We start from the raw sequence: 16,048 nt of genomic DNA, 5'->3' as shown, positions 1-16,048 counted from the left end.
GGTGCAAGCCAAACACAGTTGGTGAGGCAATGAAAAAGGCATATATTTCTCTTACTTGGTGTATTCAGTCCACGGATTCATCCTTACTTGTGGGATATTCTCAATCCCTACAGGAAGTGGCAAAGAGAGCACACAGCAAAGCTGTCCATATAGCTCCCCTCAGGCTCCGCCCCCCCAGTCATTCTCTTTGCCGCTCTAACAAGTAGCATCTCCACGGGAGGGTAAAGAGTTTGTGGTGTTAGATTTGTAGTTTTTATTTCTTCAATCAATAGTTTGTTATTTTAAAATAGTGCCGGTTTGTACTATTTAATCTGAAGCAGAAAGTGATGAAGATTTCTGCTGAGAGGAAAAAGATTTTAGCATATCGTAACTAAAATCCCACACAGGACTGTTGAGTACCGGAGAACTTCAGTTGGGGGGAACAGTTTGCAGGCTTATACTGCTTAAGGTATGCTCAGTCATTTTTTCTAACAAGACTTGGTAGTGCTAGAAGACTGACAGAAATCCCATGAGGGAAGGTAAGCCATTTTCTGAGACACAGTATAGAATGATGGCTTCAGTTAAGGGCTTTAATACTGACAGACACTGTGATGGGCTAAATCGATTACTTTATTAAGGTAATCTTAAATTTATTAAGTGTTTTAGACGTTGGAAACACTTTTGGGGATTTTATTACGCCTGGCATATTGCAAGACACCTAATCTGACTCAGAAAGGCCCCATAACTCTGGAGTAATGAAGGAGGGGGCCTCATTTTCGCGCCTCAATTGCGCAGTTGATTTGCAACACAGCTCCATGCAGCTTCACGTGTAGAGCCTTAAGAGTACAGGAGGACTTCAGGGAGGCTTATTTTGCACCTACAAATAACCCTAAAGGAAGGTAAAGCCACAGCAAAGACTGTGGCATCGTACTGTAGTGGGTTAAACCGGTTGTTTACTTCATATTGCTCCAGTTTGGGCAATAAGGGGTTAATTGATTTGAAAATTTGTGTGCAATCATTTCAAAGCATTAGGATCATGTGGTTTTCATTAAGATCAGATGTTTTTTGATGATTTGGTAAAAAAGTGTGTACTTTTTATTATTTAAAAACACAGTAACGTTTTTTCAAAAAGTATTTTTTTTTATATTTTAGTATTGTCTGAGTCTGTCAAACATGTCTGAGCCTTCAGATAGACCATGTTCTTTATGTTCAAAAGCCATGGCAGTACCCCCATTGCATTTATGTTTAAAGTGTGCCAAAAACATCTAAGCATTTTAAAGATCATCCATTGACAATTAAAAATGCTGCTCAAGATGATTCTTTAACGGAGGGTAATGAGGATAGTCCTTCTTCCTCCCCCCACGTGTCTACACCAGTTACACCCTTGTAAGCTATGCCTAGTACCTCTAGCGCATTGGCCCCTATTACTTTACAACAATTAGCAGCAGTAATGGATCATTCCCTTGCAGCATTTTTATCCAAACTGCCAGTTTTTCCAAAAAAGCGTGATAGCTCAGTTTTAAATACAGAGGATGAGCAATCTGATGCTTTGGATAATTTATCTGTAGTACCCTCACAAAACTCAGAGGTAGCAGTGAGGGAAGATCTGTCTGAGGGAGAAATTTCTGACACAGGAAAAGTTTCTCAGCAGGCAGAGTCAGATTCCTTAGCTTTTCAATTTAAGCTGGAACACCTCCACGTCCTGCTTAAGGAGGTTTTAGCTATGCTGGATGATTGTGACCCCATGGTGGTCCCTGAAAAATTGTGTAAAATGGACAGGTTTTTAGAGGTCCCTGTATACACTGAGGCATTTCCGATCCCAAAGAGGGTGGCGGATATTGTGACTAAGGAGTGGGAGAGACCAGGTATACCCTTTGTTCCCCCACCTATCTTTAAGAAAATGTTCCCCATAAACGACCCCAGGCGGGACGCGTGGCAGACGGTCCCTAAGGTAGAGGGGGCTGTTTCAACACTTGCTAAGCGTACAACTATACCAATAGAGGACAGTTGTGCTTTCAAAGATCCTATGGATAAAAAATTGGAAGGATTGCTGAAGAAAATTTTTGTTCAGCAAGGTTTTCTTCTTCAACCAATTGCCTGCATTATTCTGGTAACTACTGCTGCGGCCTTTTGGTTCGAAGCCTTGGAGGAGTCGCTCCAAAGGGAGACTTCATACGATGAGGTCATGGATAGAATTCATGCTCTAAAGCTGGCTAATTCTTTTATCACTGATGCCGCTCTCCAATTGGCTAAGCTAGCAGCGAAAAACTCAGGTTTTGCCATCATGGCGCAAAGAGCGCTTTGGCTCAAATCATGGTCGGCCGATGTGTCGTCCAAAACGAAACTGTTAAATATTCCCTTCAAGGGGAAGACCCTATTTGGCCCAGAGCTGAAAGAAATTATTTCAGATATCACTGGGGGTAAGGGCCATGCCCTTCCACAAGATAGGCCGTTTAAGGCCAAAAACAATTTTCGCTCCTTTCACAACTTCCGGAGCGGACCTGCCACAACCTCTGCTGCCGCAAAGCAAGATAACGTTTCCCAGCCCAAAGCAACCTGGAAACCCTTGCAGGGCTGGAATAAGGGTAAACAGGCCAAGAAGCCTGCTCCTGCTACCAAGACAGCATGAAGGGGTAGCCCCCGATCCGGGATCGGATCTAGTAGGGGGCAGACTTTCTCTCTTCGCTCAGGCTTGGGCAAGAGATGTTCCAGATCAATGGGCATTAGAAATAGTTGCTCAGGGGTACCTTCTAGAATTCAAGGATTCTCCCCAAGGGGAAGGCTCCACATTTCTCATTTGTCTTCAGACCAAATAAAGAAACAGGCGTTCTTACGCTGTGTAGAAGATCTCCTAAAAATGGGAGTGATATACCCAGTTCCTATTGCAGAACAAGGACTGGGCTTTTACTCAAACCTGTTCGTAGTTCCCAAAAAGGAGGGAACTTTCAGGCCAATCCTGGACCTAAAAATTCTAAACAAATTCCTAAGAGTTCCGTCTTTCAAGATGGAAACCATTCGGACACTCTTGCCGATGATCCAGGAGGGTCAATATATGACTACCGTGGATCTAAAGGATGCGTACCTACATATTCCTATCCACAAAGATCACCATCAGTTCCTAAGGTTCGCCTTTCTGGACAAACATTACCAGTTCGTGGCCCTTCCTTTCGGGTTGGCCACCGCTCCCAGAATTTTCACAAAGGTGCTAGGGTCCCTTCTAGTGGTACTAAGACCGCGGGGCATTGCAGTAGCACCTTACCTAGACGACATATTAATACAGGCGTCGTCCTTTCACAGAGCCAAGGCTCATACGGACATCGTTCTGGCCTTTCTAAGGTCTCACGGGTGGAAGGTGAACGAAGAAAAGAGTTCTCTGTCCCCGCTCACAAGCGTTCCCTTTCTGGGAACACTAATAGACTTGTTAGAAATGAAAATCTTTCTGACAGAGGTCAGGAAGTCAAAACTGTTGAATACTTGCCGAGTTCTTCATTCCATTCCTCGGGCCTTCCATGGCTCAGTGCATGGAAGTAATTAGTTTAATGGTTGCGGCAATGGACGTAGTCCCGTTTGCCCGAATCCATCTCAGACCACTGCAGCTGTGCATGCTCAAACAGTGTAATGGAGATTATGCAGATTTGTCTCCTCAAATTCAAATGGATCAGAAAACCAGAGACTCTCTTCTCTGGTGGTTGTCTCAAGATCACCAGTCTCAGGGAATGAGTTTCCGCAGACCGGAGTGGATCATTGTCACGACCGATGCCAGTCTGGTAGGCTGGGGTGCGGTCTGGAACTCCCTGAAGGCTCAGGGGCTATGGTCTCGGGAAGAATCTCTTCTTCCGATAAACATTTTGGAGCTGAGAGCGATATTCAATAGAGTTCCCTAGCGATGAAGGAAGTATCCAAGATTATCAAATGGGCGGAGGATCACTCCTGCCATCTATCTGCAATTCACATCCCAGGGGTAGACAACTGGGAGGCGGATTTTCTAAGTCATCAGACTTTCCATCCGGAACTCCACCCGGAGGTTTTTGGTCAGCTGACCCAGCTTTGGGGCATTCCAGAATTGGATCTAATGGCATCCCGTCAGAACACCAAACTTCCCCTTTACGGATCCAGATCCAGGGATCCCAAGGCGGCATTGATAGATGTGTGTGTAGGTGTGTTAAAGTGTGCGCAAGAGGCACCAAGCTACTCCAACCCTAAAGTCCCTCAAGTTAGGGAAAAAGATATACAAAAGAATGAAAAAACAGGAGAAGCGCTAGTCAAAGCTGAAGGTGCTACAATGAAAACAAAGTGAAATGAATGACTTGCTATGCAAACGAAATGAGATGAAATGACTTGCTTTGCAAATATAATTTAATCAAACAGTCATAGAGGTACAAATCCTGCAAAAATAAAGTGCATAAATGTAGAGATATTAAAAAATCGGACGTCTCCGATATATAAAAACACAAATTAAAACAAATGACTACTGTTGCCAATATAGACCTTGTCTCTGTATTATGTAGAGGAAGTCGACATAATAACTAAAGCCCTCAGAAGATATAAAAAAGAGATCAAAGCCGGGTAAAAGTAAACCCGTTTTACCTTCAGGCGTACCGTCCGTGTATTTAGAATCACCTCCGTGAGGCGTATGTATATCCCGTGACGTCACTGATCGGGAGGCGTCGTCTCTGTAGGGAAATCCTATTGGTCAGGATAACTTGACAGATGAACTATAGTGGCCGCTATATTGAATATGTTAAACCCCGCTCTTAGTGCAGGATCGCACGCAGGGTCATAGTATATCCAGATTTCTCTTATAGACCTTGTAGTATACGGACTTTGATGTGCAACTTGATACCGGCTTGACTTAGGAGCGTGGCCCTTCACAATGAGGTCCTCGTGCTCTCCGTGGGTAGCTGAAAAACTTGTCACTTCAACAGAGTATTAAAGTCCTTATAGACAATATATGAAGTGTAAGGTAACTGTAACTTTCATCAATGCGTTTCTCCCTCTTACAGGGCTTTCTCAAGATCATTGATAGATGCATTAATAGCGCCTTGGTCATTCAGTCTAGCTTATGTCTTTCCACCGTTTCCTCTTCTCCCTCGGCTAATAGCCAGAATCAAACAGGAGAAGGCTTCGGTAATTCTGATAGCGCCTGCGTGGCCACGCAGGACTTGGTATGCAGACCTAGTGGACATGTCATCGGTCCCACCTTGGAAACTGCCATCGCGGCAGGATCTTCTATTTCAAGGTCCTTTCAAGCATCCAAATCTAGTTTCTCTGCAGCTGACTGCTTGGAGATTGAACGCTTAATTCTAGCTAAGCGTGGTTTCTCTGAATCAGTTATAGACACTCTGATACAGGCCAGAAAGCCTGTCACCAGGAAAATTTACCATAAAATATGACGGAAATCCAAGGGTTACACGTGGAGTAAGGTTAGGATTCCAAGGATACTAGCTTTTCTCCAAGAAGGATTGGAGAAAGGTCTGTCAGCTAGTTCCTTAAAGGGACAGATATCTGCTCTGTCTATTCTGTTACATAAGCGCCTGGCAGCTGTACCAGACGTTCAGGCGTTTGTACAGGCCCTAGTTAGAATCAAGCCTGTTTACAAGCCTGTGGCTCCTCCTTGGAGTCTAAATTTAGTTCTTTCAGTTCTTCAAGGGGTTCCGTTTGAACCTTTACATTCCATAGATATTAAGTTATTATCTTGGAAAGTTTTGTTTTTAGTTGCCATTTCTTCTGCTCGAAGAGTTTCTGAATTGTCTGCTTTGCAGTGTGATTCACCCTATCTGGTGTTCCATGCAGATAAGGTTGTTTTGCGTACCAAACCTGGTTTTCTTCCAAAAGTGGTTTCTAATAAGAATATTAACCAGGAAATTATTGTTCCTTCTCTGTGTCCTAATCCACCAGAGCTGTAGCTTCCACATGGGCTTTCAAGAATGAGGCTTCTGTTGAACAGATTTGTAAGGCAGCGACTTGATCTTCACTGCATACATTCGCCAAATTTTACAAATTCGATACTTTTGCTTCTTCGGAGGCTATTTTTGGGAGAAAGGTTTTGCAAGCAGTGGTGCCTTCCGTTTAGGTTACCTGACTTGTTCCCGCCCTTCATCCGTGTCCTATTGCTTTGGTATTGGTATCCCACAAGTAAGGATGAATCGGTGGACTGAATACACCAAGTAAGAGAAAACAGAATTTATGCTTACCTGATAAATTACTTTCTCTTACAGGTGTATTCAGTCCACGGCCTGCCCTGATATTTAAGTCAGGTTCAAATTTAATTTACAATAACTACAGTCACCACTGCACCCTATGGTTCTCCTTTTTTCTCCTAACCGTCGGTCGAATGACTGGGGGGGCGGAGCCTGAGGGGAGCTATATGGACAGCTTTGCTGTATGCTCTCTTTGCCACTTCCTGTAGGGATTGAGAATATCCCACAAGTAAGGATGAATCCGTGGACTGAATACACCTGTAAGAGAAAGTAATTTATCAGGTAAGCATAAATTCTGTTTTGCAGCCACCAATCAGCAGCTAGCGCCAGTAATGCATTGCTACTCCTGAGCCTATCTAGGTATGCTTTTCAACAATGGATACCAAAAGAACAATACAAATTAGAAATTAGATGATAGAAGTAAAATGGAAAAACCTGAAGCAGCCTCCCCACCCCCTCACAAAAAAAGTAAAAAAACAAGACATTTTTTGCAATATACTTCTATTAGCAAAAATGCCACTAATAAAAGTTATTACTATTCTTCAGTGTCATATGCACATATCCTGTGAGGGCTGTGCACCAGTGGCTTATATGATACAAATGATGTATTTAGAAACAATACACATCACCGGTGCATGGGATATTTATGTATGCAGCAGAAAAACAACTTTTAATAGAAGCATTATTGCTGATGAAAGTATATTGCCAAAATGCTTGTATTTCAAACTAAAAATCAGCCATGCACGTTACATTTTTTATCTTTCAGTCCCTTTAATTATTATAGTAGCCTTTTGTTTATCCCAGTTTTTCTTGAATTCATACACAGGATTTACTCTAACACCTAAGGGTTGTTTTTTTCCATGAATTAACCACTTGGAAGTATTTAGACTATTTTATATAATTATTTTTTTTATCAGGCAAGAGTAGCCAGTCAGGTTCCTAAAATGGTTGTTATATTCTTAAGGGTAGATGCTTTATTCCTATCTGAGGTGCAGTCAGCATAGTTGAGGGGTTAACGGTGCCTTGCTTTATGTAAAATTCTTTATAGAATTGCTTGCCGCTTCATTTTTTCTCAGGAAAGAATTGGGGGCATGGCTTGTCCATTATCAGTATGAGGGCAACACTCCTAAATGAGTGGGTGAGATTTTGACTTTGTACTGCGCATTCAGCTAAGCATAGATTTAGGTTATGGTTACCTCTTTATCCCCGACCCTAAACCTTCTCCATATGGGTTTCTTGCTACACTGCAATTAAATCACAACTTGTTTGGACCCACTAGAAATCTCCTGTTAGTCAAAAGTATGTTATACTGAAGCTTCTGTATCATTTGTGACTTAAAATGAAGGTCAATTTTGATGAATTAGTGCCCGGTTTTTAATAATCTTATTAAAAACAAGGGCACTTTAATTAGTCAAAATTGACATTTCACACGTTTTCTTCAAAAACTTACCTTCTAATCCTGGCAGCCGCTCCAGCACTTCCTCCACCCGTCGCAAGCCGTCTTCGTGGGTCCAAAATGACAAATCCGGCTTCCTCCAATAATGGCGTTGCATCAGGTCAAGATTCCCCGGGGGGGAAGCCGTGATTGGAGGAAGCCGGGGTTGTCATTTCTGATGTCTGCAGAGGCTTCCGATGGCTGGGGGAATCGCTGGAGCTGCTGCTAGGAATTAAAGGTAAATTTTTAAAGAAAAGAAGTGAAATGTCAATTTTGATTAATTAAAGTGCCCTTGTTTTTAATAGGATTATTTACAACCGGGCATTAATTCTTCAAAATTGACCTTCACTTTAATGATTGGAATAAGCTGCTGGTAAACCATGAGCAATGTCAGACTATTTAACAGTGACAGCAAAAGATTAAAGCTACAGAGTCCATGTTGAATGCTTGTCAGGTAATCATGGAAGTAGGCACCCTGTCATCTGAACAGGTTTATTAAAACTCATAGGATCTGGTTACACTGTCACACACTTCAACAAAGACATTAGACATAAGTTCAATATTGTAGGTTTAAATGGGTGCCCATGGAACTTCCTTTAAATGTTCATCAAGATAAACATTCAAGGTTCCTGTTTTGCCCCTAACAAAAGTGTCTTCAAATAGGCTAAATCCTATCTGTAAAGTATGTCATTCATTCTCAGTTGTGAGTGTAATCACTTGCTCTCTATTTTAACAAGTGGGTATTGACCTGTGACTATTTTACCTCTGTATTAGTAGACAGAAAGAATCTGGGCACAGCACAAAGTTAGTTGGGAAGTCTCCCTCAGTCGCACAGCACTGCTTGCAGTCAGAGATAGTTTATCAGTAGCTGCGCATTTTTCAGTTTGACTGAAAAATCCTCCCAGATAGCCGGTTTGTGCCCTGTCAGTAAATATTCCAGCCAGAGAGGGCCAGTGGTGACAAGCAGGCATCTTGGGCACCGCTTCCCTTATAGCTCCCATCCTCTGCCCCAGAAAAGAAATAACTGGCGCATTCTTATATCCATTAAATCACATAGTCTATAAACAACAAACCCCCTGTTCTGCTCTTTATCGCTCACACACAGAGTGGAGTTAAACACAGACTTAGTGTTTGTTGTCCCTCCCTCTGAAACTAACTCTCTCTCTGTGCCGACAGTCCTCTTCCTCTTCTTTACTCCACCTCCCCGTGCAGCCGCACCATCAGCTCTGCATCAGGGTCAGTGAGTGTGACGTCACTGACGCAGCGCCTCATTGGCTTGTACCTGGAGCCGCGGAATTTGAATGTAAAAGAAAAAAAAATGCAGATAACATGAATCTCTCTTACAGTCAGGCGCCCCTCGCTGTAGTGCGCCTGTAGGCACATGCCTACTGTGCCTAATGGGAAATCTGGCCCTGGGAGTGGTCCCACTGGGTTATTGTCTCACAAATGGGTGGAAAGAGAGTGGCCTGGTGCCATTACTATATTGAGAAGAAAGAGCACTGCACCCATCTGCTTACAATCTCATGGGGCATATCATAAATACAATAATGAATGAAGAAAACTTAAAGGGATACTAAACCCAAATTTTTTCTTTTATGATTCAGATAGAGACTACAATTTTAAGCAACTTTTTAACTCCTATTATCAATTTTTATTCATTTTCTTGCTATCTTTATTTAAAAAGAAGGATTGTAAATCTAAGGAGCCTGCCCATTTTAGGTACAGCACCCTAGATAGCACTTGCTTATTGGTGGCTACATTTAGCCACCGATAAGCAAGTGTAACCCAGGTTCTGAACCAAAAATGCTCCTAAGCTTTACATTCCTGCTTTTTAAATAAAGATAGCAAGAGAATAAAGAAAAAATAATAATAAGAGTACATTTTAAAGTTGCTTAAAATTGCAGTCTCTATCTGAATCATAAAAGAAAAAAATTGGGTTTAGTATCCCTTTAACTTAGCCTAGACAGAGTATGGCATATAAATAAGGCTCTGAAAAATTAATTGGTAATAAGATGTAATGGATATTTTGTGTATTTTATGACTGATCAACTATCTACATAGATATAAACATACACTGCAAGATTCTATGGCTTTTGAATGAAAAACTGATTTTTTTTTATTTTTTCCCTTTAAGAAACAAGATGTCTAAGGGTCCAGCAGTTGGAATTGATTTGGGCACCACATACTCCTGTGTAGGTGTCTTTCAGCATGGAAAAGTAGAAATTATTGCCAATGACCAGGGCAATCGCACCACTCCTAGCTATGTGGCATTCACTGACACAGAACGGCTCATAGGGGATGCTGCAAAGAACCAAGTGGCTATGAATCCAACCAACACCGTGTTTGGTGAGTATTTTAAACATCAACATACTCAGAACTTGCGTTCCCTTAGTATTATGTCATACAGAAGGCCAAAATAAAGAAAAAACTGCCTCAATATGTTTCCAAGGACCTGATTCTATAAAGCTCCCTGGGCTGGTGAGATTCTTTAAGAATGCTCACCAGTACTTTTATTTCCCTGGTGAAGTTCTGTAAAGCCCCTTTTCTCCTGTTAAGTGTGGTCAGTCCACGGGTCATCATTACTTCTGGGATATTATCTCCTCCCCTACAGGAAGTGCAAGAGGATTCACCCAGCAGAGCTGCTATATAGCTCCTCCCCTCTACGTCACCCCCAGTCATTCTCTTGCACCCAACGAATAGATAGGATGTGTGAGAGGACTGTGGTGATTTAATTAGTTTATTACTTTCAATCAAAAGTTTGTTATTTTATAATAGCACCGGAGTGTGTTATTCATTCTCTGGTAGAATTTGAAGAAGAATCTACCTGAGTTTTTTCTATGATTTTAGCCGGAGTAGTTAAGATCATATTGTTGTTTCTCGGCCATCTGAGGAGAGGTAAACTTCAGATCAGGGGACAGCGGGCAGATTAATCTGCAAAGAGGTATGTAGCAGTTTGTTATTTTCTGACATGGAATTGATGAGAAAATCCTGCCATACCGTTATAATGTAAACTCAGCCTTAAATGCAGTAGATGTAGCTGGTATCAGGCTGTCATGTATGTATATTTTACACTTCAGTATTCTGGGGAATGGTACTTCACTGGATTTATACTGTATGCATGGACTTAACCTAATTTGCAGGGACTTGCAATAGGTTTTAAATAACAATTAATTTATGGAGGTTAAACGTTTTTTTGCTGGCATGTAAAAACGTTTATTTCTCTGAGGTACTGGGTGAAAAAATGTTTTGGGCACTATTTTTTCCACTTGGCAATAGTTTTGTTTAATTTAAAGCAGTTCACTGATCTCTCTCACTGTTATGTGTGAGGGGGAGGGGCCATTTTTGGCGCTTTTACTACGCATCAAAAAACTCAGTCAGAGGTTCATTTTCTTCCTGCATGATCCGGTTCATCTCTACAGACCTCAGGGATCCCCAAAGCCTTTTTTGAGGGAGGTAATCATCACAGCAGAGCTGTGAAGAGTGTAGTTGACTGTGATAAAAAACGTTTATTTGTGTATTTTTTCTGCTGCCAGGGTTAGTTATCCTTTGCTAATGGGAACAATCCTTTGCTAAAATTGTATATTTCTTACAAAGATTTGATGCTATAACTTAATTATTTTCAACTGTCATAATTTTTTCTGTGCTTCTTATAGGCACAGTTCGTTTTCATATTATTGTAAATTACTTGAAAAAGCATTTCCAAGTTGCTAGTTAATTGCTAGTGTGTTAAACATGTCTGATTCAGAGGAAGATACATGTGCTATATGTGCTAATGCCAAAGTGGAGCCCAATAGAAATTTATGTACTAACTGTATTGATGCTACTTTAAATAAAAGTCAATCTGTACAAATTGAACATATTTCACCAGACAACGAGGGGAGAGTTATGCCGACTAACTCGCCTCACGTGTCAGTACCTGCATCTCCCGCTCGGGAGGTGCGTGATATTGTAGCGCCGAGTACATCTGGGCGGCCATTTCAAATCACATTACAGGATATGGCTACTGTTATGACTGAAGTTTTGGCTAAATTACCAGAACTTAGAGGCAAGCGTGATCACTCTGGGGTGAGAACAGAGTGCGCTGATAATATTAGGGCCATGTCAGACACTGCGTCACAGGCGGCAGAACATGAGGACGGAGAACTTCATTCTGTGGGTGACGGTTCTGATCCAAACAGATTGGATTCAGATATTTCAAATTTTAAATTTAAGCTGGAAAACCTCCGTGTATTACTAGGGGAGGTGTTAGAGGCTCTGAATGATTGTAACACAGTTGCAATACCAGAGAAAATGTGTAGGTTGGATAAATATTTTGCGGTACCGGCGAGTACTGATGTTTTTCCTATACCTAAGAGACTTACTGAAATTGTTACTAAGGAGTGGGATAGGCCCGGTGTGCCGTTCTCACCTCCTCCGATATTTAGAAAAATGTTTCCAATAGACGCCACCACACGGGACTTATGGCAAACGGTCCCTAAGGTGGAGGGAGCAGTTTCTACTTTGGCTAAGCGTACCACTATCCCGGTGGAGGATAGCTGTGCCTTTTCAGATCCAATGGATAAAAAATTAGAGGGTTACCTTAAGAAAATGTTTGTTCAACAAGGTTTTATATTGCAACCTCTTGCATGTATTGCGCCTGTCACGGCTGCAGCAGCATTTTGGTTTGAGTCTCTGGAAGAGACACTTGAATCATCTACACTAGATGAGATTACACTCAAACTTAGAACCCTTAAGTTAGCTAACTCATTTATTTCAGATGCCGTAGTACATTTAACTAAATTTATGGCTAAGAATTCCGGATTTGCCATTCAGGCACGCAGAGCGCTGTGGCTAAAATCCTGGTCAGCTGATGTTACTTCTAAATCTAAATTGCTTAATATACCTTTCAAAGGGCAGACCTTATTCGGGCCCGGTTTGAAGGAGATTATCGCTGACATTACAGGAGGTAAAGGCCATGCCCTGCCTCAGGACAAAGCCAAACCTAGGGCTAGACAGTCTAATTTTCGTTCCTTTCGTAATTTTAAAAAACAAAACAAAAAAAAAACGTAAATGAGAGGGCGCTAAAAGCTAAGAGAAACCAACACAATCTACATTAATTAAGCATCTATAGTAAAGAAGACAATACACCAAGTAATTTAAAAAGATTTACTATCAAAAAAATAATAAATTCCACAATATGCGGGACGTCTCCCTGCAACAATAAAAATAAAATAAATCAGAAGAAAAATACTATATGGAATACCACCCCAAAAATAAGAAATATAAAAAATGAAAAAATGAAAAAATATATCAAAAATCAAAAAACAAAAAACAAAATTTTTTTTAAAAAGCAATATTGCTGGCTAAGAGAATGTCCAATCTAAGGTAACTTCAGATGTTCCTCTTTGTTGCTGGGGGATCCAGTGTGTATCAAAAATGGAAAACAAATGTTGCTGATATAATAGTTACTCCTTATGTTTGTATCAACTCCTCAAGTGTTAACACATATAGCAATTGTTTCCCATAATTTTATGTGTAGGCCAAAATACTGCTTCAATGTATGCAGAATGTTATGTGTAGGCCAAAATACTGCTTCAATATATGCAAAATGTGCAGTAGGTGGGACTTTGTTTATGAAGAATTGTATATTTGGATCACTACAGATAAATAAATATTGACTCTATGAGCCTTGTTCGATAGTCACTGATTATTAGTATTTGTATACACTTCTCACCTTAACAGCCTGCTATATGACATTTTACTTGGCAAAATTTTCTTATACTTTTTACCGGAACTTTTCCTCGCCAAGCGCGATGACACTCTTATGCGGCTGTATGCCAGATGATCGCTTGTGACAGGCAGCTTGGGGTAATACCGGAATCTTTTCCTCACCAAGTTCGATGGCAATCTTGAACGGCTGTATATCAGATGACTACACTTGACAGGCAGCTGGGGTAATGCCGGAATCTTTCCTTCTCCGAAACCGTTACCTCTCCAGTCAGCGTCTTTACAGATCTTCGCCTCCGTTGGTTGTATGCAGCTGTAGCAAAAGGGTAATCAGCTGGGCTGATATTCTGAAGCAACCTCCGCTCTTAGCGTGTTTCACGTGCGGGTAATCTACTAGGTACCTAGTTGTAAGTTCTTGTCAGGGTCAGCAACTCTCTTTCTCTACGCGTTTCACCCGTGTAGATGGGCTTTCTCAAGATGACAGTTGCTCCCGGAACTCATGTTTAAAAATCCGCTGCTGTGTTTCAATTGGATGATCATTTTCCTCAATTAGATCTTAAGGTGAGTTGCTTGTTAAGGTGGTATGTAGAGATCCAAAGCAAAACTTCTTTGTTGCAACATTTGAATATTCATCATTTAAAGGAATTTTCTATAAGTTTTTTCTGGCCCCAGGAAGTTTCAATTATTTGACATAAGTTATATCCGTACATAATTATTGCAATCCGTACATAATTTAGTATAAAGTGCTAAATGCATTAACAGAAAAAACATAAAAACATTAACAGAAAAAACATTATTAGGGTGGTATATTCCATTAGGCGGTATTCCAAAGTTTAAAATTTTTTTTTTTTTTTAAATTTACTCTATAGTTTAAACAATTTTCTCTGAATAGAAGAAGTTAGTAATCAGATTGTACTCTGTATTCTTTACTGGGATAAATAAAATGGACTTTATTCATTAGAATTTGTTCTCCTAAAGGTACATTTTAAGATGTATAGTAGTACTATTAAATTGTCCATGCCTGGCTTTGTAATAGAATTATGTTTTTGTTTTTTTGTAGTACATATTATTAGAAATCTGGGAGAGTTATTTATATATAAAAAACAGAGGATGTGAATTGGTCACTTTGGGCTTATGTTTTACATATCGTCTATAATTTTGGGGGGTCTCTCTTGCTTTTAAACTCCTAGAAATGGTGATAGGTCCATTTCTGAATTCAGACCTCTTGGATGGAGGGTGTCAAATCGATATATGAGCTCAGATTCCTTCTTTAATAACTTTTTTTCAAAATTGCCCCCTCTCCAGTTTTGAAAAAAAGTGTAAAACATAAGCCCAAAGTGACCAATTCACATCCTCTGTTTTTTATATATAAATAACTCTCCCAGATTTCTAATAATATGTACTACAAAAAAACAAAAACATAATTCTATTACAAAGCCAGGCATGGACAATTTAATAGTACTACTATACATCTTAAAATGTACCTTTAGGAGAACAAATTCTAATGAATAAAGTCCATTTTATTTATCCCAGTAAAGAATACAGAGTACAATCTGATTACTAACTTCTTCTATTCAGAGAAAATTGTTTAAACTATAGAGTAAATTTAAAAAAAAAAAAAAAATTTAAACTTTGGAATACCGCCTAATGGAATATACCACCCTAATAATGTTTTTTCTGTTAATGTTTTTATGTTTTTTCTGTTAATGCATTTAGCACTTTATACTAAATTATGTACGGATTGCAATAATTATGTACGGATATAACTTATGTCAAATAATTGAAACTTCCTGGGGCCAGAAAAAACTTATAGAAAATTCCTTTAAATGATGAATATTCAAATGTTGCAACAAAGAAGTTTTGCTTTGGATCTCTACATACCACCTTAACAAGCAACTCACCTTAAGATCTAATTGAGGAAAATGATCATCCAATTGAAACACAGCAGCGGATTTTTAAACATGAGTTCCGGGAGCAACTGTCATCTTGAGAAAGCCCATCTACACGGGTGAAACGCGTAGAGAAAGAGAGTTGCTGACCCTGACAAGAACTTACAACTAGGTACCTAGTAGATTACCCGCGCGTGAAACACGCTAAGAGCGGAGGTTGCTTCAAAATATCAGCCCAGCTGATTACCCTTTTGCTACAGCTGCATACAACCAACGGAGGCGAAGATCTGTAAAGACGCTGACTGGAGAGGTAACGGTTTCGGAGAAGGAAAGATTCCGGCATTACCCCAGCTGCCTGTCAAGTGTAGTCATCTGATATACAGCCGTTCAAGATTGCCATCGAACTTGGTGAGGAAAAGATTCCGGTATTACCCCAAGCTGCCTGTCACAAGCGATCATCTGGCATACAGCCGCATAAGAGTGTCATCGCGCTTGGCAAGGAAAAGTTCCGGTAAAAAGTATAAGTAAATTTTGCCAAGTAAAATGTCATATAGCAGGCTGTTAAGGTGAGAAGTGTATACAAATACTAATAATCAGTGACTATCGAACAAGGCTCATAGAGTCAATATTTATTTATCTGTAGTGATCCAAATATACAATTCTTCATAAACAAAGTCCCACCTACTGCACATTTTGCATATATTGAAGCAGTATTTTGGCCTACACATAACATTCTGCATACATTGAAGCAGTATTTTGGCCTACACATAAAATTATGGGAAACAATTGCTATATGTGTTAACACTTGAGGAGTTGATACAAACATAAGGAGTAACTAT

General features: G+C 40.3%; 1 protein-coding gene across 1 annotated transcript in view; it reads left to right on the top strand.

The window, feature by feature from the left end:
- The window catches only part of LOC128639066 (heat shock cognate 71 kDa protein), an 88,376-nt gene that overhangs the window by 22,916 nt on the left and 49,412 nt on the right, over positions 1-16,048 (top strand). Inside the window, exon 2 of the mRNA XM_053691211.1 lies at positions 9,749-9,960. Within this exon, the coding sequence (XP_053547186.1) occupies positions 9,756-9,960 (205 nt within the window). The 5' untranslated portion in view covers positions 9,749-9,755. The remainder of the gene's footprint in view (positions 1-9,748; positions 9,961-16,048) is intronic.

This window comes from Bombina bombina, chromosome 8 (assembly GCF_027579735.1).
Source record: "Bombina bombina isolate aBomBom1 chromosome 8, aBomBom1.pri, whole genome shotgun sequence".
In the NCBI taxonomy this organism is placed as follows: domain Eukaryota; kingdom Metazoa; phylum Chordata; class Amphibia; order Anura; family Bombinatoridae; genus Bombina; species Bombina bombina.
This window is presented reverse-complemented; position numbering and strand designations above follow the sequence as displayed.